The 24,851-nt window shown below is 41.0% G+C and overlaps 2 protein-coding genes across 2 annotated transcripts in view; one reads left to right on the top strand and one right to left on the bottom strand.

The window, feature by feature from the left end:
* Positions 1-202: 202 nt before the first annotated feature.
* LOC138954651 (receptor-type tyrosine-protein phosphatase mu-like) lies at positions 203-21,377 on the top strand (the record flags this gene model as incomplete). Its single annotated transcript, XM_070326442.1, is given in 23 exon segments — positions 203-304; positions 932-1,069; positions 2,012-2,143; positions 2,759-2,896; positions 4,524-4,655; positions 4,896-5,016; positions 5,815-5,921; positions 6,953-7,272; positions 7,836-7,926; positions 8,204-8,283; positions 9,810-9,846; positions 10,281-10,378; positions 10,817-10,948; positions 11,125-11,264; positions 11,883-12,018; positions 13,394-13,537; positions 15,136-15,235; positions 15,557-15,630; positions 16,176-16,316; positions 16,696-16,824; positions 17,187-17,350; positions 18,022-18,157; positions 18,411-21,377. Coding segments are annotated over 23 exon segments (2,864 nt in total), but the record flags the coding sequence as incomplete, so codon positions are not given.
* Positions 20,535-24,851, bottom strand: part of LOC138954652 (receptor-type tyrosine-protein phosphatase alpha-like) — a 25,264-nt gene continuing 20,947 nt past the window's right edge. The window contains exons 16-19 of the mRNA XM_070326443.1: positions 24,634-24,762; positions 23,907-24,058; positions 23,159-23,294; positions 20,535-22,451 (exon numbers count right to left, since the gene is read on the bottom strand). Of these exons, the coding sequence (XP_070182544.1) occupies positions 22,380-22,451; positions 23,159-23,294; positions 23,907-24,058; positions 24,634-24,762 (489 nt within the window). The 3' untranslated portion in view covers positions 20,535-22,379. The remainder of the gene's footprint in view (positions 22,452-23,158; positions 23,295-23,906; positions 24,059-24,633; positions 24,763-24,851) is intronic.

Raw genomic sequence — 24,851 nt, 5'->3', positions numbered from 1 at the left:
AGAGAGAGAGAGAGAGAGAGAGAGAGAGAGATTGCATGAAATGTGCCTGTTTGCGTGTCCATACGATTTCTGTTTGTTTTTTAGTAAACACCTCGCGACGCAGTAAGCATTGCAAAAATAGTGTACATGAATTGTGGAAATCGAATGACTGTGTTCATTTTTGTTTAGGATACACGTTGATACCTTCTTATTCTGTCTTCAGTATGCACGTCCGGTCTGTACGGAGCATCGTGTGACAGGGCGTGCAGTGGACACTGTCACAACAACGGCACCTGTGATAACTATTTTGGTACCTGTCCTGATGGTATGTGTTTTATTTCAACGTGCTAAGATGAACATGAGATGAGATCGAGAGATAGAGAAAAATGGAAAGGAAGGAAGGAAGGGAGGAAGGACGGAAGGCAAGAACGAAGGAATGACGGGAGGAAGAAGAGATTAAAAAAGACGAGTTTAATATAATGAAAGCATAATTATACTACGTATTCACTGTTCAAATGCTTTAAAAAACAACAACGTCACATTCCAGCGTGCATTTAAAATAAACTATTGACGCTGTCTTTTTGTAATTTTGCATTTTAAACGAATGCAAATTGGTGGATAGGAGGAGTAGGAGGAACAAAATCATACAAAACCCACAGTATGCATTAGTGTAATTGCGTACATGTCACATTCCATTGACAGTTCGTTTTGACACTGCTAACATGTGAACGACTGGTCCATGGCAATTGTTCGAAGATATGTTAATCTACGTCTCAGCATGTGTTTCTAAGTAACAAATATTACTTTAGGTCCAAGTGCGTTTTTCTATGCAATGAAACATCTTTTTACGTATAAGAATGCCTTTTTTCTTAGTAAAGAAATTATATAACTCAAGAATAAGAATGGTTTATGTTGTCAGTAATGAATAAGTCTTAGGATTTGTGTTGTCTAGGATGCGCTGACGGTTACTACGGCGTTGGGTGTTTCAACGCGTGTGGTCAGTGTGCGGACAACGCTGTGTGTGACATTGACACCGGACACTGTCCAGCGGGGTGTGAGCCTGGGTATCAACTACCGCTGTGTCAAGATCGTAAGTATCTGAGTCTGTTTGTTGTCGATCGTTACGGCATTGTAATGTTGTATGAGCGAATCTATCTGTTTTTAACGTTGTTTCTGTTTCGTACTGTGGATTCGGTTAAACCTGTCCCTAATTGAAGTCAACTACGCGAAGCATACTTCTGGAAGCTGGCCGCATGGAGCTTTGGCACAGAATGTTTGGTAAAAAGACTTCGCACAAGCTTCGCGAAGTCGACTTCGGGCTCAATTTAGGGACCGCCTTTAAGTCTCCGTCTTATTTCTTAAGCCTGTTTTGTACTGATTTGTGGATGTGTTTTGTTGTTGTTTCACTGTCCAGGGCCGGACCCAGGGGGGGGGGTCCAGGGGTTCCGGAACCCCACCCCTGGAAAAAGCATGTACCTTGCTTTGACTTTTACTAGTTTTAGCACCAAAAACAATGCTGCTCTTAACCCTCAAAACAAGGCCCAGAATGCACCAGATTGCACAGATTTTAACCGTTTTTCACAAATTTTCCGGGGGAAAGCAGGCGCGCGCTTATGAGGCTTCGCCACTTCGCTGATTTGCCCCCCAAAAAAAGGAGGAACCCCCCCTTACAACTCATTTGGTCCGGCCCTGCTGTCCATAGTTTAAACGAGAATCAACACCAGAAAAGAAGGGAGAGGACCAATCGGCAGTCCACATGGAATGCTTATAATTATAAAAGCACACACCAAGGGCCCCTGTGAAAAAACTGTCGCGAGTAAACAAGAAGAGGAAAGTGTGGATTGTAATGTGCTTATAACTCGCTAGGCCAGTACATGTAGTTTAATGAAGTGCAAAAGCCACGATGTCATAGTTATTCCACAAGTGAGCTACCGAAACCTACCAGAGCATCTGAACATATCGTATGGAGCTAAGGCTCCGCTTGAGCACCAGTGTGTGCGTCTGTACTGAATGCCCTGTCAACGTGTTTCAGCGTGCAGCAACAGGACATACGGAGAAAACTGCAGCCAGCAGTGCGGTCAATGTGCTGACCTCTCACCCTGTGACGTCACCACTGGACACTGTGACGCGTGTCAGGGCATTTTTTCTATGCCGCTCTGTAAAGGTGGGGCATCTTTGCTTTTATTTCTAAAGAAATATTGTGAAGATCCTTTTTCTTTTGCTGTTAATTGCAATGTTAGACATGGTCTACGCACGCACGCACCCACGCATTTACGTACGCACGACCATATCTACGCACCCACAGACATACAGAGACCCATGTTCACACAACTCTCGCGCTCACGACACGTCAAATCGATCAATGAAACACAAGCTGTTGCAGACATCATGTTTTGTATTAATTTGCGAGTTGCTGTCTTTTTCCCTTTCAATACAATACAATACAATACAATAACTTTATTAATCTCTAAAAGAGAAATTGCATTGCTGAGCTTTTGTGTCCGTAATAAAACATACATAAAACATTCAAAAATAAACATTTGTTCTTTGTCATTCATACATTCTTGTGTTCTTATACATTTCTTCAATTCATACATCAATATTCTATCATAATTATGTACATACATTTATTCTCTTTTAACAGTCTGTCTTCAAACGCATCTCAGAGAGGGAGGCTAGAGATTTGTGTTGTGCCATACATTACATTTGATTATTCTCGAACATTCCCGCTGGTATCTCTAATTCTACCATTTCTCTGGTTTTCATACCATGTATTCAGAGTGCCTTGACGGGAGGTACGGACCTGACTGCAGCAATGCGTGTGGTCATTGTAAGAATGACGCTGTGTGCGACAAGGACACCGGAAACTGTCCTGAGGGATGCAGTGCTGGGTATCAGCCTCCGGACTGCCAACAGGGTGAGTAAAAAGTATGATCTGAGAAAGCAAAGGGAAGTAAGCGTTTTGAATGCAAACAATCTGTGCAAAATACAGGGTGGTCCAACAAAATGTAGACAGTTTTGCGTGCCTGTCATCTCTGCTACAGAGCTCCCACCTATTCTTTTTCACCTGGAATGTCTCACACAAGCATGAACGTTTAGTAAGGCACAGTTTTTTCTTCTTTGCAACATCATTTCTGGGCGTAGTTCAATAGTTCATCACATTCTCAATCCAAGCACCTCGTCCCCAGATCTTTCTCCTCCAGATTTCTTCCTCTGGGGGTACTTGAAGAAAAGGGTTTACCACAACAATCCACAGACAATACAAGCGCTAAAGGAGAACATTCTTCGTGAAATCAGGAGGATTCCACTCGAGACCTTGGACAGAGTTATCAACAACTTCAATGTCCGTGTCGCAGCCGAAATCCAGAGACGAGGTGCTTGGATTGAGAATGTGATGAACTATTGAACTACGCCCAGAAATGATGTTGCAAAGAAGAAAAGACTGTGCCTTACTAAACTTTCATGCTTGTGTGAGACACTCCAGGTGAAAAAGAATAGGTGGGAGCCCTGTAGCAGAAATGACAGGCACGCAAAACTGTCTACATTTTGTTGGACCACCCTGTAGTAGGTGAGAGTTATGCAGAGCCAATCTGTCTACATTTTTTTGGACCACCCTGTAGTAGGTGAGAGTTATGCAGAGCCAATCTGTCTACATTTTTTTGGACCACCCTGTAGTAGGTGAGAGTTATGCAGAGCCAATCTGTCTACATTTTTTTGGACCACCCTGTAGTAGGTGAGAGTTATGCAGAGCCAATCTGTCTACATTTTTTTGGACCACCCTGTAGTAGGTGAGAGTTATGCAGAGCCAATCTGTCTACATTTTTTTGGACCACCCTGTAGTAGGTGAGAGTTATGCAGATCCAATCTCCTGGCACCTGAGAAAAAAAACAACAACATTGAAATGAACAAGCTACTGTCATCTTCAATACATACATTATTATCCTTGCTGCTGTATAATAATCTGGCACTGATCTGATGTTGATCTTTCGTGTGTACATCAAGTGGAGGGATTGTCTTATCCCATGTAAAGCCTCGCCAGTATCTTTAAGCAGATGTTATGTTCTAGTTTATTATCACTTTATTTATTTTGTTAATGTGAATGTAATGTTTTTATTCCAAGCCCCCATCAAAACACTCGCCACTGCCTCCACACCTCACACACACACACACAAAATAAGAGACATTTGTTTACAGCATTTAATCACTTTAAATTACTGTGCCAGTGGTCTTGGCAAATAAAACCCCGACAATCAAAACAATGAAAAAAGAAAACGAATGATGTGCAAAGGTTGGAAGAAAGTTTACATTATATCTACTCTTCTCCTTTTCGTTATTCTGTTGTCTTCGAAACTCTTCTTTATTTGAGCCCAACATTGACTTAGCGAAAACTTTGCGACATCTTTTTTACCGAAAACTCAGAGCCAAAGCTTCTTGCTGCGAGCTTCGTGAAGTACACTTCGAGAAGTCGACTTCGCCCAACTAGTATCAGACTTGAACCCTTATTCATCTTCAATAACCACCATTTCCCTTCGTCTCATGTTCAGAGTGTAACAACAGGACCTACGGCGAGGACTGCGCCTTGAGCTGTGGGAACTGTGCTGGGAAAGCAGATTGTAACATCTTCCATGGATCTTGCTTAGCGTGCGAAAAGAAGTTCATTCTTCCATTTTGCAAAGGTATGTGGTTCTTCTTTTTGATTATAAATTATATAAAATGTCGGTAAAACTGCACAATTATTTCATTGTAGTTCATGTCTGTATATTAGCGTGTGTGCGTATGCGCACGGGTGTATGTGTGTGTGTGTGAGTGTGTGCGCGTATATATACGCCTGCATGACCATGGCTTGATAATGCATTTTTACTCTTGAATGAATTGTGATCAAATGAACTCTAATCCCGTTTTAATTATTATTTTAGCTTTGAAACAAACATCTTCGGCGGGAAATGGAAACAGTCAGGGCGGTGTCATTGGAGGGGTTGTCGGTGCTATTCTGGCTGTGGCTCTATTGGCTGCTTTGGCTGGCTTCTTCGTTTTCAGGTGCAGCTCTGGATAAATTCCATACAATTACCACTTTTTGTTTACCAGGCACTGCGTGCTGGGACTTTCTCTCTTCTTCCGACATGAGTCATATTTAAGGAAAATATAGTGTAATGATAGAACTCTGCATGTCTATTGTCAATTTGCCTGTGACTGTTGTTTCTGCGTGTCTGTCTGTCAGGCTGTTTATCTGCCTGTTTGTCTCCGTCTCTCTGTCTCAGTCTTTCTCTGTCTGTCTGTCTGGCTGTGAGTCTGTCTTCCTCCTCCTCCTCCTCATCTCTCTATCTCCCCCTTCATCTCTCTCTCCCTCTCTCTCTGTCTTTCTCTGTCTCTGTCTCTCTCTCCCTCTCCCTCTCTCTGTCTCGCTCTCTCCCTCTCTCTCTCTCACTTTCTCTCCCTCTCTCTCTCTCTCTTTCTCTCTCTCTCTCTCTCTTCTGTGTGTGTCTGTGTCTCTGTATATCTCTCTCTCTCTCTCTCTCTCTCTCTCTCTCTCTCTCTCTCTCTGTGTCTCTCCCTCTGTCTCTGTTTATCTCTCTCACTCCCTCTCTGTCTCTGTCTCTCTGACTCTCTGTCTCTGGCTCTCTCTCTCTCTCTCTCTCTCTCTCTCTCTCTCTCTCTCTCTCTCACTCTCTCTCCACTATTTCTTTGTGTTTGTACTCAGCACATGATCGCTCAATTAATCATTCACAAACTTACTCACATACTTGCATTATCACTTACGTACTCACTCACTGATTCAGTCACTCCGTGGCGCAACTGCTGAATGTTTTGTGTTTGTTTTATCATTTAATATCACAGACGGAAGCGAAATAAGAAAGAACAAGGTGCAAATGAATCAAAGAAGACAGAGACCAGGTTTGGCGGAAAACAGTCGCATGTCGCAGCTAAACACCCAGCTACTAAAGGTATTTGTCTCCAGTCATTGACAAGAAAAAGAAAGACAAAACCAAGACAGAAACCAAACATGACAGAACGAAACCTACGATAGGATGAAACTTGCTTGTTAATTGCAATACGTTTTAGTCTCTCAGGTGCCGGGATACTGGTTCCACAAAACTCCAGTTTCCTTCGGTTGTCTATATTTAGGATGTTTTACTCGAATTATTTTTTTTCTCTCACATATTATCGTTAGTGCTTAATTTCTTTAAATTAAGATTACATAACAGCATCGTTAATGAAAAAGACTGCACTTCGAGCAAGATTATTGTCAGACTTTTACTTTGTATCACACTGCTAAGTCTTGGAACAGTTCACGGGTTGGACGTTTTATGATGTGGTTAGTAAACATATAGTTTACATTGTAAGTTCATTGTTTGTGTACTCATTGTCAAGTCGTTGAATTACGTGTGGTTAGGCTGGAGAACATTTGCGTTAGAGTCATTGCTTCTACATAACTGAAACGGACAGTTGACAGAGAGTTATAATTCCGCTGATAATGTCTCAAGCAGGATTAAAATGTCCTTTGAAAGAGCAAACCCAACAACCCAGCCTCAGTGTTCATATGTGACCCTCCACCACGGAATGAGTCGCATGTCACCTTTGCATGATTTTCATATTTTTACATTTTCCTAAAGAGTTTTTTATGCTCTATCCAGTGGTGAAAACCGTTTTAGAAAAGAGCGAAAACATTGTTTGAGTTATAAGCCTGTGACTAAGGTGACCCTCACACTGTTACCAGACACTCCACGGACTTATATTAAGCCTAGCGCAGAACCGCGCGAGGTGACATGCGACTCATTTCGTGGTGGAGGGTCACATATGTTCATTATTGACATTTGATTGTAGCCTGACGTCATATCTTGTTAATGTATTTTTAAGGTCGGTTGATCGAGGTTCCAGTGAATGTTTCTCTCACTGTGTTCATGATTAAACGTTCAACAAACGTAACATTTTTGCTTTTTAACCCAACATTTTAAATGCTCCACTGTCGTTTCAGAGAAACCGATACCCAAACCCAGCGCTGCTGTGAAACCTACCATTCATCAGCCTCTAAAGAACGCATCAGCAGAAAACCATGTTTATGTCAACGTCACGCTATCAAATACGTCATCCTCCCGTCGACGTCCCTCGCTCAGCAGTACGATCACGCGAAGCTCGGAAGACGACGAAGAAGAAACAAGATCATTGGAGGAAAATGGTCACGTGTGTGAAGATGACGCGTACGCAAGTTTCCGGGCCGAGGCTTCAGAATTGGACCGCGTGCAGGAGTACTTGGTGGACAGACTGGCTTCTGGTGCTCTGCGAGATGAGTTCAAGGTATTTCATTTCACTCTATTCAGTTACTACTCGACTTCTGCTGGTGGCACGTTATTATGGTGGTTTTGTTTACCAGATAATACGTTTTGCCTTAATTAGTGACTGATTGTGATTTGTTCTCAGAGGGCGGAGACATAGCTCAATGGGTAGCGCGTTGGGGTTAAAACCAGTCGTCGCTATCGGCGTGGGTTCGAATCCCTACTGACAAACTGGTCTAAGAGACCGTTAATTAAACCCACATTGGCAGTCAGTCAGCTCCTTAAGAATCCTTCCGTACTCATTCTATGGCGTTTGTGATTGTTTGTTTGTATACCTGCGTCTCTTTACCGCTTATTGATATGTTACTTGCTTTGTCCATTCGTCCTGTTATTGCCTCTCTGTCTGTTTGTCTGTATGACTATGTTTCAACTCCTTTGCACATACCTAGCACATACTCTTGTATGATAGCCCATGAGTGTTTGGTTCGACTCCTTTTGAGCATTTTAATCTTGCACCTACACACCTCCAAAAACAATTAAACGGAAATACCTTATTGAGCCTTCATATTGCATTTTTTGTTTCAGACCATACCAAAGGTAATACAGGAAGAGCCGCAGGAGGCAGGCAATCTTCAGAAGAACATTCGCAAGAACAGATTCGCCCAAGTTATGCCGTGTACGTACTATTTCGGGCAATAGAAATATTTCGTTTTTCCCATAATACATTAGTTTTCATGATATCTTGAAATGTGTATTAACTGATCTCTATCGTTTATTTGATCTAGATACGCAATGACGAAAAACATAACAATCAAATTATTTGATATTACAGCAATGCAAAACTACTATGACATGATACAAATTACACATGAAGGCATGTTTTTGCTTAAAGAAATGCTTAATTATTAATGGATATACCTATACCTTTTTTAATTTATTCTTGCTTATTACAGATGACCGAAATCGTGTAATCCTAACGGATGGATATGCTGAAGGGTCGGCCACAGACTTTGTCAACGCAAGCTACATCAGGGTTTGTTCATTTGTCTCCTGGGCTGAAATGCACGAGAAAGATACCAAATGGGTGGGAGCCATCTGCGGCGGGCGGATTCGTTAAAAAAAACACACACAAAACACGAATTTTAATTTCAACCATTTCGACCCCGTGGCTAGTTTCAACCAAGTTGGTACTTTTTTCGTGCATATGAGCGAGCCCTTGGATCCGTGATGTAATGACATAAGGAAACAACCGTAAATGTAAAAAAAAAAATGGATGGAAAGGACAGAAATAAGGGAAGATTGTGTTAGTTAACGTATAGGGTGAGTGTAGTGCGCGCGCAGATTCTTTGGCCTCGATGTTGAGATTAGGTCAAGGTTGGTGGGGGAGTAAGAACAAGTGGTCGAAGAATTGACATTCAAAGTTCAGAACGTTAAAGGCACACTCAGCTTCCCGTAAACCATCACAGACACTGTCAGGCTTTTACACACGGTACAAACACCCTTTCATTTAAACACTCACCGCTTGAGAACATCACAGGTGTCCTCCGTAAAGAGCGAGACATTTTCAAAGAATTTATTTTTGCGTGGCCAGACAATCGGACAGCTCGTTTTGGCGCTAGACCTAACTTTTAAAATCTAAATATTAAATTGACAGCTTGTTACATAAACATTCTTAAATCATACAATAATTATTTTTTCATCAAGACAAGATCAGTACAACTTGAAGTTTTGAACGTTTTAAAAAAGGTACATGTAGCCCGGAAGCGTGTCCCGCAAAACGTATTTCTCATAGCAGACGAATGTTCTGCATGTCGCCAGTTTCTTTGAACGGTCAACCGCCACCGCTCAGTTCGTGTGACTCGCAGCCGTTTGTTGCGTTTTAGATTCAGAGGTACGCAATAACGTGCTATTGCAGATACAGCGAGTCGCATTGAAATCACAAACTGACTACTAGATTGTGAAAAAAAGGAAAATAGATCACACGGGTTCACGATGGCTCACGGGTTAGATAAACCACGAAAAACGGGTGTGTGGTTTACGCGAGCTAGCTAAATAGCCATTCAAACGAACTGTGTCATTTAATGCTATTAAATGCTATTTGCAAGTGTGTTCGATAAGGTTAGAACTGCTTTTTTTTCATGAGAAAATAGTAATCGTTCTGTAAACCATTTGAGACAGACTGGGACGTTAATGACATTTGTAGGTTTATTCAATGACACAACACTACATATTCTCGAACGTACTTGCTTTTTAGCGCGGGAAAAAAGACCAGTGGTGATTCATGTCTAGGTAGTTAGGGGCATGGGGTGATTGGATGAGTGGGCACAACACTAACACCTAATGCAGGTGATTTGTATCATCGTCGCCTTGATGAAGTTTACATGTGTTGCGCTGTATATGCAGAGACGTTTGGCGGATATATTTTAGAGTCTAAATGTCACAACAGCGTGCAGCTGAACAGCTATCAGCTGTATTTTATTTAAATAACTATTAATCTATCCATATCTGACAAATCTGTTATTCATCTCACACGTTAACCCAAACAGCTTCTCGTTGCAGGGATTCCAGTCTGAACGCGCATATATTGCAGCACAAGGTAGGTCCTCTTCAGCGTGTGTTTAGTATGAGGGTTGGTGTGTGTATATATGATATATTACATAGATTATATATACACACTTGATTTTTCTTGATTTTCCTTGATATATATATATATATATATATATGTATGCCCACCAAATTTGAAGCAGATCCATCGAGAACTTTGGCCGTGCATCGCGAACACACAGACAGACACAAGCCGTGTATATATATAGATGTGTGTGTGTGTGTGTGTGTGGGGGGGGTGTTTTGAGGAATTTGTGTGTGTGTGTGGGGGGGAGTTCTGGACATACTAATCATACAGATTTCAAGGGACACTGAGTATCAGAGATGGAGACAGAAGGGACCTATGACAAAAGAAAATGGTACTGGACATGATGAACAAATGCACAGAGTGATTAATTAGTTAACTAATTACTGTTTTTATTCAAGGCCCAAGGGACAATACTGTTGGTGACCTCTGGCGGATGATCTGGCAAGAGAAGATAAGCACTATCGTTATGCTGACCAACATCAGCGAAGGGGGAAAGGTAGGGATGATTTGAAGTTGTTATGCACATAATGTACCGTAATAGTTTTATCGAGCAAAGAACATCTGAAAATGTCAAACAAAGTCACAATGCTTTACATTTGCACATGCATTGTTCAAATCTCATCTACATTTTGAAAACAGCCCCAATGCCTTGTTCCCTCATATATTGTCTAATTATTAAACACAAACGCATAGGGCTTCATTTTAATTTTAGTACATGCTGCATTGACAAAGTTTCTCAGAACCATTAAAAAAATCCCAGTACGTACGTTGGCAAAAGAACCAGATATGAAATAAAATGAATAACAGAAATATGACGTCTACTAGCTTTTAAACCGTGTATGGTAAGATGTGGCTTCAGTAATGTGTTCTCAGCTGCCTGCACATGCCAAATACTGTATTAATAGTATACAATGTAGAATGTCATTGTCTGAAGGCTAAGTGTAAGCAGTACTGGCCAGAGGAAGAGAGCAACTCCAGCACGTACGGCCCTGTGACAGTGACCTTGACCCACACACAGCGGAGAGACAACTTCTACATCAGAACACTGACTATCAAGGTTAACGAGGTAAGTTGTATGTCACATACATTATAACCCTACCTGTTGATTTAAACAATTCTTTGAGCCATAAAATACGAATGAAAAGCAATATCTTAAAACATTGGTCAGAATGCTACACTAAACGGTAAGAATTATTGCGTTGAAATGACAGGCGATCAAAGACAAAGACAAACTTGTTGCAGGAGACAAGGGAAGTAACTCAGTGCCACTACGTGTCCTGGCCTGACCACGGTGTTCCTACGACTACCTCCCTTGTCAGATTCTGGCGTTACGTCACCAACAGATCACACAACGATTCTGGACCCCTGCTAGTACACTGCAGGTAAGATACTCGTACATTGTTAAGATAATGTTTTGTTGGTGTTCTTAATGATCTTTTCCATATCTTGAAAAGCAGAGTCCTTCCTGTGTAAATGATTCAGGATTGTACATGGGTTAAGGCTGGCCATCCTTCCACGCAGACACATACCCACTATCAACAACTTGGGTGCTATTTGTCTGGAGTGTATTAATTTCTTAACTGAACCTACTGTCAGTCTGGAAATATAATCCATCAAACAATTCCCTATTTGTAGAAGAAGCATCTACGGTGTTGCTTGCCGGCATATATCAAAGTAGATGCTTGGTTTTACTCTTTGTGAAAGCCTTGGCGGATCTGAGGTATTAAGCCGAACAGTTTTCACGAAGGGGATTTTACCTTTAAGTAATTATGTTAATAACAGACAGAAGTCCGAAACATTGTAAACATTTCAGACAAAATTGACTCAAAGGAGTTGCCTGCCAAACATGTTCAATACGTGACTTGTTTAAGTCTCCATAATCAATGTGTGTAGGATGTTGTTTTATTAGTTACAAGAAGAAAAAAACACGTTTACATGTGCCTGGTTATGTGTACAGTCACAAACATTGTTTTTTTTAAATCGTTTTAATTTTCTTTCAGTGCTGGTGTTGGGAGAACAGGGACCTTCATCGGCCTTGACATTGGTGTACAGGCTGCGATACATGATGGGAGTATCAGTGTCCTTGACATTGTGAGGCGCCTGCGTGACGAGAGAACGTTGATGGTGCAAGCCATTGTGAGTATAGTTACTATACCCCTCTTCGGTTGCACCCCCCCCCCCTCCTTCTCTTTGCTTTACAAGATGAGTGGGGAAAATTCCATTTCACATGCTTCAAAAAGGTGTTGACACAGAACTAATGGAATTTATCACACCATACGACTACTATCAAGCAAGAGAAAACAAACAGAAACAGAGCAAAAACCCATACAATCAAACGGAGAATACGTACTATAGTCAAGGTAAACACTGCCCACTTACTCACAGTGTGCGGGCTCTCAAATATGATTAAAACGGCCTCGAGCCTCCGCAACTCCAACTCGTTCAAGCCTCATCCCCCATAACTACTGCTACTACTGCTCTGACTTTAAAGACAATTCAATCAGTCAGTTAGCGTTTCTATGTTTATGTGTTCCTTTTGTACACATGACACTGAGGGAAACTTCAGCAAAAACAACAACAACAACAACAAGGGAGAGAGAGAGAGAGAGAGAGAGAGAGAGAGAGAGAGAGAGAGAGAGAGAGAGAGAGAGAGAGAGAGAGAGAGAGAGAGAGAGAGACAGACAGAGAGAGAGAGAGAGAGACAGAGAGAGAGAGAGTGAGAGAGTGAGAGAGAGAGAGAGAGAGAGTGAGAGAGAGAGAGAGAGTAAGAGAGTGAGAGAGAGAGACAGAGAGAGTGAGAGAGAGACAGAGAGAGAGTGAGAGAGAGTGAGAGAGTGAGAGAGAGAGAGACAGAGACAGAGAGAGAGAGAGAGAGAGAGAGAGAGAGAGAGAGAGAGAGAGAGAGAGACGCTTGACGCTTTGAAAGTTTAATGTCTTTAGCTAATGAAAGCCTTTTCGACAATGGGTAATGCACACATTTGCAAATGAATTAAGTATTGAAAATGAACGTATTTACACGAAATATTTACAAACTTTCTCAAGCATGGTATCCATGCCAGGTATGTATTACTACACAGTTCCTTTCGAAGGCAATTCATTTATTCTTTTTGTCATTTTTTTTATAATGCATCTCTGATTTACCCGCTGCATATGTCTCGCAGAATTAGCCCATGTAGATAGTTAATGCTTTGGTGAAAGCCAAAAGTGACACCCGTGCATCCTCGATTTCTTCGTAATAATGTCTGTTTTGCACAGGTCGCCTGGTGTGAATGTTCCTGATAACAGTCTTTTCCTTATCCAGCAGGTACCTCTCAGAGAGAGAGAGAGAGAGAGAGAGAGAGAGAGAGAGAGAGAGAGAGAGAGAGAGAGAGAGAGAGAGAGAGAGAGAGAGAGAGAGAGAGAGAGAGAGAGAGAGAGAGTGTGTGTGTGTGTGTGTACGTGTGTGCCCATGTCTTGTAAACAAGCAACGCTGTATGCCACTAATTTATGTTGTTGTTTCTATTAAATACAGGATCAGTATTCATTTCTGCACGAAGCGTTACTGGAAGCCTACACAGCTCGGGACACAGTTGTTCCCCTTGACAAAGTTGACGTCATCTTCCCCGAGCCAATCACAGCTGAAGGTGCAAACACCCGCATCGACCAGGAATTTGAGGTGGGCTTAATAGTCGTCAGTTTTGCTTTAACAGACACTTTCCGGGGAAAAAACATTGAGGAGATTGTTAACGGCCGTACAAGAGTTCTGGCCCTAAGGCGTATACACATACATGTACATGAAAAGATCGTGTAATAATTATTGAGAATTCTGCCTTTGATTTCAAACAAGTGGTATATGTTCATAACATACACAAGTCACGGCATATAACATATAAATGTAAAGCTTATTGATTGCTCTATCTGAAAAACATGTTAGATTTGTGAATTATCTCCCTTTGGTCGCACCAGACAACAGTTATTGCCCTTTTTAGAAAAAAGTGTTTCTTTAAACAAACTTGTGTTTTTTGACACTTTCAAATGTAGCAATTTTAAAATAAACTGTTTCAAATACAGCCTATGACATCCTTCTCCGCAGAGAAGCATTAACATCCTTCTCCGCAGAGAAGCATACGTTTTGAGCCGATTTTGTGAAAACACGCGCGCATGATACAAACAAGAGGGATGTGATTGTCGACAAAAAATGACCACTTAGCGTTGCGCCCTGACAAAACCAGAATATTTTAAGCAAGAGTGGCAGTATGCAAGTTAAAAATCTCAACTGAAATTAAAAGGTCAAAGCAGAAGAAAATTCCACTATTTCCTCAAATTTACTTAAATGTAGCTAGTGATCGAGAGAGTAACGCAATAAACACTTTTCCAAAGCCAATCTAAAAGTTATTTTCGAATACTGTCTGTTGACGTGTTGAATGATGAGATATAATGTTTTTTGGTGTGTTTTTTCTCACATTTATTCTTTTCTGATCTCTGTCTGATGATAAATGTTGAATTCATATAAACTGCTGACCTTTTACATGTATTGATATTCAAACTTCTGTGCAGGGATGACTCGAAGAAATTGTTGTTTCGTAACACAAAACAAATAAACCAGAAGGTTGATTGTAATGGTGAAAAAAGCAACTATGTATAAACTGAACCACATTATCTTAATCGGAAAGATGTGCGTTAGTATATATAAAAAACAAATTCGTGTTTACCGTTGGAAAGTATTTTTAGTAGGCAGTTACAGATAAGAAGCATTTTTGTGTGAGTGTTCGAAGAACAAAACGTTAAAAAAAGTTAGCTTGTTGTACTCGATAAGTTGTATTTAATTCATTGTATGAGATATTGTGAATTGTTGTTATTTATTTGAATAAAATTGTTTGGAAAAAAAAAAGAATGCCCCAAACTAGAAAAAAAAGAAAAAAAAAAGAAAGTTGATTGTCAATATCCCGCCTCCTAAGTATTGATTCTTAGATAACAATCATGAATGGTCAAACCATCTGTTTTATAGTGTTACGCTAATTAAATGTTGATCTTTAGTTTAATTATGCAAGGACAGATTTAATTCACACTTAAAAATGACGTAAAGGTATGTGAATTTCTTGAAGATTTCAACGCGTTTCAGTATTCTTCGCCTCATTGATTAACAATCTGCAGTCACCTTTTTCTTTTCTTTAATATTGTCCTGCTTTGGCTAATCTGTTAGTGCAGCAACGTGTCTGCAAATTGACCTTATTCATTAACTCGTCATTACTGTTCTTGTTGTATTCCATGCAGACATTGATGCATATGCGGGCTCTGACGTCAGAGCCACGTCACGACATTCCCCTGCAAGAAGAAAACGTCACGAAGAACAGAAACCCTGATGCCTTACCGCGTAAGTAATTCGGTGTTGACAGACAATACTATATTGATGACTTTTAAATCCGAGATTTTTGATTTTAGATAAAATTAATGACCGTGAAGACAAAGATTATGTGGTAACATTCTCTCAGTGCGTGTGTGCGTGTGTGTGTGTGTGTGTGTGTGTGTGTGGTGTGTGTACGTGTGTTTGTGTTTGCGTGTTTGTGTGCGGGTACACGTGCGTGTGTGTGTGTGTGTGTGTGTGTGCGTGCGTGCGTGTGTGTGCCTATCTGTCTGTCTGTCTGTCTGTTGGATTGTTTGTGTCTATTAACCCTTGCTGGTGACTTCTTTTCAGTTGACACCCACATTGCGTTCCTTACGGAGCATGTAGAGGGCAGAAACCAGTACATCAATGCCGTGTTGATGCCCGTGAGTCTGACATAAATTACATTAACACTGAGAAGGTGTTTTGTATGCACACACATACAACTTATATGTAATTTAGAAAACTGTACTTTATCGAGACGTGTTGGCTTAGTTACTGTTCAGACATTCATAACAATAACACAGTCTGTGCCTTGCTTTTAATATCATTAAAACGACAGTATTTTAAATATACGCTTTATCGGCAAAGCAATATGGCAAACAATACAATCAAGCCATTGCTTGATGTGTGTGATAATCTTTTAGTTCCCGGTGGAGAGAACAAGAACAAGAAATTAAAGTAACCAGCATAGAATAAAAGGTCATGGCCCATAACCACGTAGCGTAAAAGCCACTGACAGGTATGCTTGTGAGGGTACACATTCGTACACGTATACATATTTGTTTGCGGGAGGGGGGTGGGGTCTAATTATTAAAAAAAAAATACGGAGAGTTCGCACAGCTCCACAGGACCCGGTTCAAAGAAAACAAGTCCTGTGTAAAGAGATGTGATGAAAACGATAGCAGTTCAAAGTAAATGTTTGTTGCAGACATTCCTTGACCCCAAAGGCAGCATCCTGACACAGCTCCCCCTGCCGTCAACACTGGTGGACTTCTGGAGACTGGTCTACGGAAATGACGTCACAACAATTGTCTCCCTTTCATCCCGAAATGAAGAACAGGAAGTTACGGTAAGTGTATGCGATCGAGTATATTACTTTGATGAACATAAGACAAGTTTGAGAAATGCTATAATTTTCCGTTTCAACATGTGTGTGCAGGCAGAAGGGGGGGGGGGGGGGCAGGATGTCTGTATATATATGTTCTAATTGATTTGTGTTTTGTAAAAGTAACCTCCCCCCCCCCCCCAAAAAAAAAAAAAAAAGAACCGTTGAAGAGTGTTGCACATGACTATGTCAATTCGCATAGTTTCGCTTGTCAGAAAGAGGTCTGCTAACAAGTAAACATGACTGTTGTTTAGACGGACAAAGCAGTTTGGTGGGCTATTTTCAGCATGGATTACAAAAATGTGGCATTAAATACTCACACCTTGTATATTTGTTTGTGCAGCCGTATTGCCAGTACTGGTCGAAAGAAGAGGATGGCCCTATCCAGACTGGACCTTACACCATTTACCTCCAGTCCAAGACGTCGGTTATGCAGTCTCTGACCTCCTACATGCTTACAGTGGAGAAAAAGGTAAGTTTCGCTCATTGTCTTATCTGTAAAAATGAAGAAAAAAACCCTTATGGCAAAACTGTTTTGGTAGAAGCGCACAGGGCCTTAGACCCCCCCCCCAAAAAAAAAAAAAAAATAAAAAAAAATAAAAAAAAATTAAAGAAGAAGAAAAAAATATTATATAATAAAATAAAAAAGAATAAGAATACACGAATTAGTAGATAACTAAGTAAATGAATAAATGAATAATGAATAATAAATTTGATTAAAAAACAAATAACACATAATTGGGGGTCCCGGGACCCTACAGCTAAAGCTTCGGTTGGGAGCATTTATATTGGTCAACTGTAACCCCCTACTGATTTGTTTCTTTCGCAAAACAGGGCTTGGCTGACGTGAGGCCTGTCCAACTGTTGCATTATGACGGATGGAGTGGGGAGGTCGGGTGTGAGGCCGGCCACATGCTTCAACTGCTGAACTCACTGAACGCGTCTGCAGCTGATTCCGCTGATCTTCAACGGAATCAGAAGATCGTCATACAGTGCAGGTAGCTATATGTTATAAATCGTAATTCCTGCTTTAACTCATTGTCTCCCAGGTACGAATATATCCGTACCCACTCATATGGCTCTATCTGACCAGGTACGGATATATCCGCTCAGACTGTTAGCTTCAGTCGCTTCCTGTAACGTCCTTCTAACGCCTGCATTCCAGCGTGTGGATACACAGTTACCCCACAGTTACTACAATTCTGAGTGACCTGCTGCAGCACAACTGGTCTCTGCTAAAACAAACTTGGTCAACATAGGTGGGGTAGAAAGTGTTAACCTTTGCTTCTAGGGTTAAAGGTGATCCTATAGCCGTCGTTGGTCGGTGGGGAGCGAGATGTAAGGGTCTGAGTTCGGAAGCCCTTCCCTCTCCAACACGCTATCCAGCCCTGTCAATATCACTCCTGCTGAAGTAGATTTTTGGCTGGCACGCATCCTTTGAGTTTGATATAACAGTCACACTCCGTACAGAAGCGAGTGAGATGTTCTCCTTCATTTTCTTTAAACGTTATGAAAGTAGGAATCGAAGTAGTTAAGGCACGTGACCAGTTAATACAGTAGAACAGTGGTGTGCTTCAGTGCATATGATGTGTGCGTGCACGCATTCAGCCGAAATATTCGCACAAAACTGAATGTAAGCAAACACATATTTCCTTCGTTTACTCTGCAGTGATGGTGTGAGCAAGAGCGGTTTGTTCAGTGCACTGCATGACGTCATGGACTGTATGACGTATGACCGCGAGATTGACGTCTACATGACTGCCAGGCACGTGCACAGCGTTGCACCACATGCTGTTTTGTCACTGGTAATTGTTTGTTTTTTTACATTGTCGTTTGGTTGGCTTTGCAGTGTGTGTGTGTGTGTGTGTGTGTGTGTGTGTGTGTGTGTGTGTTTGTGTGTGTGTGTGTGTGTGTGTGTGAGTGTGTGCGTGCGTGCGTGCGTGCGTGCGTGCGTTGAGTCGTTCGTGCGTGCATGTGCGTGCGTGTGTGTGTGTCGAGGGAGGGGGAGGGGGTTGTCATCTTTACGGTAGACACTATAGTTAATTTCCTTTTTTTCAGGAACAATACCGGTACTGCTATGAAATAGCACAAAGGAAATACAGGGACATGAGTGTCTACGCCAACACGTAAAAGCGCTTTTAAAACCGAGAGCAGAATTTAAAAACTGAAAATATGTGTGCAGCTTTGACATCCACTTTTTTGTTGGTGTTTACCGTCTACAGCAAACACAATGAAACCCACAAAAACATAAACACACAAAGAAACACACGAACAAACAACCAACATAGAAACATGGATCGAGAGAGAAAGAGAGAGAGAGAGAGAGAGAGAGAGAGAGAGAGAGAGAGAGAGAGAGAGAGAGAGAGAGAGAGAGAGAGAGAGAGAGAGAGAGAGAGAGAGAGAGAGAGCACCCATTGCACACCGGTACGACCGAACTAAGGTAACGTTAAATTACTGTTGTGCAGCGGGTTGAAAGAATACCCTGTACCTCGGAGATATACCTTCACTCGGTCTCAACGACGTCACGTGACATGTTATATGGTGGAAGAGAATGATGTCGGTTATTTTCCTTTTGAGGATGAGGGTTTAACATGGATCGGGAACTTACAGGACAACCGCGGCTGTGCTTGCAAGTTTGGATAGTTCTTTCCGTGACTGAGCATCGTTTCAGTCTTACCGAACTGAGGGTGGAAAATAAGCGACAGCATTCTCTTCCACCATATAACGTGACGTCGTTGAGACCGAGTGAAGGTATATCTCCGAGGTATAGGGTATTCTTTTAACCCGCTGCACAACAGTAATTTATTGATACCTTAGTTCGGTCGTACCGGTGTGTAATACGAGAGAGAGAGAGAGAGAGAGAGAGAGAGAGAGAGAGAGAGAGAGAGAGAGAGAGAGAGAGAGAGAGAGAGAGAGAGAGAGAGAGAGAGATTAGTTTTGATATTATGATCCTAACCTTAACTATTATGAGCTGACTATTTGCTCCTCGGTATTTTATTTATGTTCTTACGTTTTATGTTGTTTATTGTGATACACCACACCCGAGTTTCTCGTAATTGAGACAATAAAGTGTTCTATGTCTATGTCTATGTCTAATATTGACGGAAGACACGAAGAAGCAAGCAAACATGCAATCCGGGAACAAACACAGTTTCAACAAAATCAGAGACGCTGTCATTGTAGTTTGGATATTTCAGTCGCACAATGTTGAACATATAGTTCGTTGTTTTCTTTATAACCTTTGAAAATCCTCTTTCTCTCTTGTATAGTGTGTGTGGTACGTGTGTGGTTGGTGTCAATTTAGAAAAGAAAAATATATGTAAATGCTCAAGTGATAAGTTTGTCTTAGTAGTGTACGTGTGTTAATTCAATTATGCTTTATGATCATGTGTTTGTGTTATTAGAAATGCGATGTGGGTCCCATCCCCCCCCCCCTTTCCCCGTCGCGATACAACCTTGAACGGTTTAAAACGACGTTAAACACCAAATAAATAAAGAAAGAAATGCGATGTGGTGCCAAAAGACAAATGTCCATGTTTATGTAAAATGAAAATGGACATTTAAATTTTCTTATCTTATCTTAATTCTAATCTGTACTAAACGATTGGTATTGTCCATTAATGCATGAGTTATTTAAAAGCGTCTTTCTGATATTTCATGCACTTATTGTCTACATGCAGCGGTAGGTTTGTGGCATGAGTAGGTCAACAAGGGGAATGGTCGTCATATTCATGTAAAACTCAACAGACATCCGTCTTGGCTCACTGTATATAGTCCAAATGGAACGACGGGTTTGTTTATTTCTCTCGAATACATGCTTTTTCGCTTATCAGTGCAATGAACATGTACATAATTGAGATTTTTGGAATATTACATTGAGGATAACTCAGATCCAACTCTATTTTACGAGTGATGTTAACATGAAAATTGTCTCAGCATTTGTAATATTCTAGCTTTTTTATTTATTGGATATTTCTTTGATACTAACAGGCAAAGATAAATCATGATTTTCGGCCTGCGTAAATATATTAAAAAAAAAATCACAGTCTGTGATTCTGCGGTCCACTCACACGTACGTACTACCCTACCCCCCCGCAAGTCGGCGAACTGTAATAGCAAAGCAGCAAATGTTATACCATTATATCTTGATTAAATTAGTCATAATAAAACAAAAAACAGATAGACTGTGGATAACGTACATTTTATTTCATTTCTTCGTCATTCATTTCGTCACTGATCATTACCTCGCCGGTGTAACACGAAATTTTTACTCCACGAAAAATTTACTCCGGAGTAAATATTTCGTACGAAATTCTTACTCCGAGTACACTTTTCGTACGAGAAAAGAACTCCCCAAGGCACGAAAAAATTACTCCTCCACGAAATTTTTACTCCCCATTTATTTTACTTCCAGTAAAAAATCTCGTACGCAAAAATGGGATGCGGGCGAAGGGATAATACCAATAAGTGATCTCGCGCACACGACTGTCCCGCTACCCTCCTTCCACCCCTCCCACCACCAAGACTAACAGGGGACAAGGGAGTAAACATTTCGTTCACCTGGCATGGAAAGTTAAATTGCTTGTGTTTGGGTGAAGTAATTTATTCGTTATTTATTCGTCAGGGGAGTAACATTTTTGTACGAAATATTTACTCGGAACTCACCTGTCTTGGGGAGTAATTTTCTCGTGAAATGGGGGAGTGCTTTTTTCGTAAAGGGAGTAACTTTTTCGTACGAAATGTTTACTCCGGAGTAAAAATCTCGTGGGAGTAATTTTCTCGTGTTACACCGGCATTTTGCAAGCGAGCCACAGTACCTTTGGGTCGACGTACTAGTAAATGTAACGTTATGTTTTGTCAATAATAAACATTCCAATTGCCTACACTTTTTGTTTTTGTATTCTTAATGTTGTAAAGTTAAGGGGATTTATGAACCTACAAACCACATAAAATGTTGTTTGGCTGGCAACACAAACAGTATTGTGTAGTCATATGTGGGATAGTTGTGTACATCTTTTGACTGTGTATATCTTTATCTGTGACAAGAAAACAGTAGCTTCAACAGTACTCTGATCGTAGCAGCAACGTTAAGCTGTATTGCCATTTTTCCCCTTTTAAAAGAAACCTTTTTGGTGTAAAGTTAAGTTTATTCATCGCATTGTTTTCATTTAAGAGTCTTTCCTACTAACCTCGTCGTATCCGTTAGTGCGTAATTGTGTATGCAGATTGTTTTGTCAGAAAACACGAATCAAAAGTCAAAGCAAAGCAAAACAATCAAGCGTTTTAAATTTCACATACAAAAATATAATCCAAAAATGAAGTCAAAAAGGCAAGAAAAAATAAAACCCGTTTACCAACATAAAAACAAAAACAAACAACACAAAACACAAACAAAACAAGCAAACAAACACTCAAATACAAAACAAACAAAGCAAACACAGAAATAATAAAGTGAAAAAGACAAATACGGAAATCCACGAAAACCTACAATATGAACATCTCTCCTCTCTTGCCGTATGGCAATCCCATCAAAGATTGTCTTTCAGTGTAGTATACCGATTGTCAAAGTACTTTACTTCATGTATGACTCTTACATAGCATTACCTCAGCACAACTCAAGCAGTTGTTTATCCAGGGGAGTATGTACATGTATGAACGATGACAGGTATAGTCTGTACAAAACGAACACATCACAGAAATGTAAACTATCCCCATAAAGGGCTGACAGTCAGTGCATCAAAAGTGCAATTGCAAATTAATAATGTTATTACACAATGCAAATGCAAAACCACTTACGGAAGCGTTCCAATCCAGCTGCATTATGTACAAATCAAAACAGCAACATTTTCTTTTGACATTGTCTCACAAGCACTGGACATAATAAATACAAAATGTCATGTTTTTGTGTGTGTGTGTTGTTTTTGTACCACGAATCACCAACATCTGCATGGTACTCAAAACGGTGGTGCAGCGTCCACACTTTTCAAATACAGAGCTAACCAACACAGGCTTTCTTGCCGTTGGGGTTTACTCATTTGCGTAGACTTGCATTTCCTGGCAGCGCTGATGCACAGTCTCGTACAGGTAGCGGTATTGCACCTGAAACGGTATGAAGTAATACAGCAATTATGCATGACAATGATGTTGCAGAGGGGGGGGGGGGGGGGGGGGTATCTTGCAGGGGGTATCGTTTTGACACATTTGGCGAAGTGGTTGTTTTTCGGCATTTTCGGCAATTTTTGGAAGTTTCAGACCTTGGAATTACACTTCCGCCCCTGTGATGTGTTTGTAATATTCTGCCGAAATGATAGCACAGTTATCGGTGATTCGAAATGCTTTTCGGCGTTATGTTGATTTCAGCGCCAAGCATCATACCTGAGCTGTAAGACAAACGTGTGTGTTGCCCTGACAAGACGAAATGAAACACAGGAATGGAAAGCAGATTTAAACAGGGCAATGTATGTTACAGTACAAAACCAACTAACAAAGAAGTTAATACACGACATGCTGCGGTGGAACATAGTAAAACTGATACGGAGCATGCCTGCACCATCAATCTTTAAATTCCCGTTCGGGAGAAAACAAATGACACAGTTCGGTTCTTAAGTGTGATCCTAACTGAATTTGTAAGGTATGCTTTCAAACAACAAGACGACGACGACGACGACGACGATGATGATGATGATGATGATGATGATGATGATGATGATGATGATGATGACGATGATGATGAGTTCGTCCTTGTTCTCGTAAACATTAAATGTACTTGTCTATTGATAAGTTCAAAAGGCAAAAAGTATACTTACAGCTGACGTCACAGCGTTTGGTGTGACACTCTGCACGTGCCTGACAGTCATGTACACGTCAATCTCACGGTCATACGTCAGACGGTCGATGACGTCAGACAAAGCAGTAAACAGACCGCTCTTTCCCACTCCGTCACTTGGACACAAAAACAACAACAACGTCTCCTTAGTGTATGTTAAAATATCCGCATGTGTGTGCGTGCGTACAGGTGTAGGCCTATAGTACACGCAATGGCGCCTGCTTTTGTGTGTGGAGCAATTCATTATATATGCATATATGCGTTCCTGATACGAGTTTTATCTTAAAGTTATCGTTAGACTACAATGTGTCACCATCGTTTGGATAACTGTTGCTTGAATAACTAATAACACATAGACTACCGGCACGGTTGGCCTAGAGGTAAGGCGTCCGCCCCGTGATCGGGAGGTCGTGGGTTCGAACCCCGGCCGGGTCATACCTAAGACTTTAAAATTGGCAATCTAGTGGCTGCTCCGCCTTGGTTATGGGGTTAGTGCTAGGACTGGTTGGTCCGGTGTCAGAATAATGTGACTGGGTGAGACATGAAGCCTGTGCTGCGACTTCTGTCTTGTGTGTGGCGCACGTTATATGTCAAAGCAGCACCGCCCTGATATGGCCCTTCGTGGTCGGCTGGGCGTTAAGCAAACAAACAAACAAACAAACACATAGACTTAATAAAGATAAAATATTGATATACTGACATAACCGATGCAATCAAATGTCACCTACGTGCACTGTACAACGTATGGCTGTGACGTAGCGGAGGTATGTGACGTCACCAGTGTATCAATAACTTCCAAGATGTCTGTTGCTTTTCCTCCGGTCTCCCCGGTCCAGCCGTTGTAGTGCAGCAATTGAACTTGGCGAGTCGCCTTCATTTTCTAAGGACATACACTCGCAATATTTTACACGGAAGATCTAACGTCTGGCATGTTTGGTTAAAACAATCTCAGATCTGATCAGTTAATACTCGAATAACGATTAGTAGTATAACATTTAGAATTAAAAAAAATCAAAAGCGTTAAACTTAGATTTGAATCCTTGCATTTAAATGCAATCATATATACATATAGATATATAAAAACAACCTACATACACCCTTTTCATTACTTGATATATCTACAAGGAATATACCGTGCACTTGTCAAACTAGAACAGAAAGAAAACAGCATTGACCGAATTCTTGTCGGGTGGTGCATGCCTGACCTACGGATTTGTAATGTAGCGTCATTTAAAACTTATTTTTAATCCTTGCATTTAAATGCAATTATCTAGAAGGAAAAAAAAACATACACCCTTCTCAGAATCAAATAGCTTCTGTGCAATCATACTCTACTCAAATCTCTCTAATCACTATGCGGATATGCAAGTCAACAGAAAACAAAATTATAGAACGGTACTTGTGGTGCACTTGCACATAATTATAGCTGAGCCCGACAATAGGCGTCCACCGTACCTTTTTCTGAACTGTGAGGGAGTACACCTTGAAATGCTCGGATTTGTGTGACACGGACTGACAGGTGATTGTGTAAGGCCCTTTGATAACCTTCTCCTTCTCTGCACGGGGCCAGTACTTGCAAAACTTCTGAAAGCATGTTACAACACGAAGTTATCAATGTTGATGGTCACCTGTCCAAAAAGAAGAGCAGAATGAGGAAGCACACACACACACAC

Source organism: Littorina saxatilis, unplaced genomic scaffold, assembly GCF_037325665.1.
Source record: "Littorina saxatilis isolate snail1 unplaced genomic scaffold, US_GU_Lsax_2.0 scaffold_778, whole genome shotgun sequence".
NCBI lineage: Eukaryota > Metazoa > Mollusca > Gastropoda > Littorinimorpha > Littorinidae > Littorina > Littorina saxatilis.
This window is presented reverse-complemented; position numbering and strand designations above follow the sequence as displayed.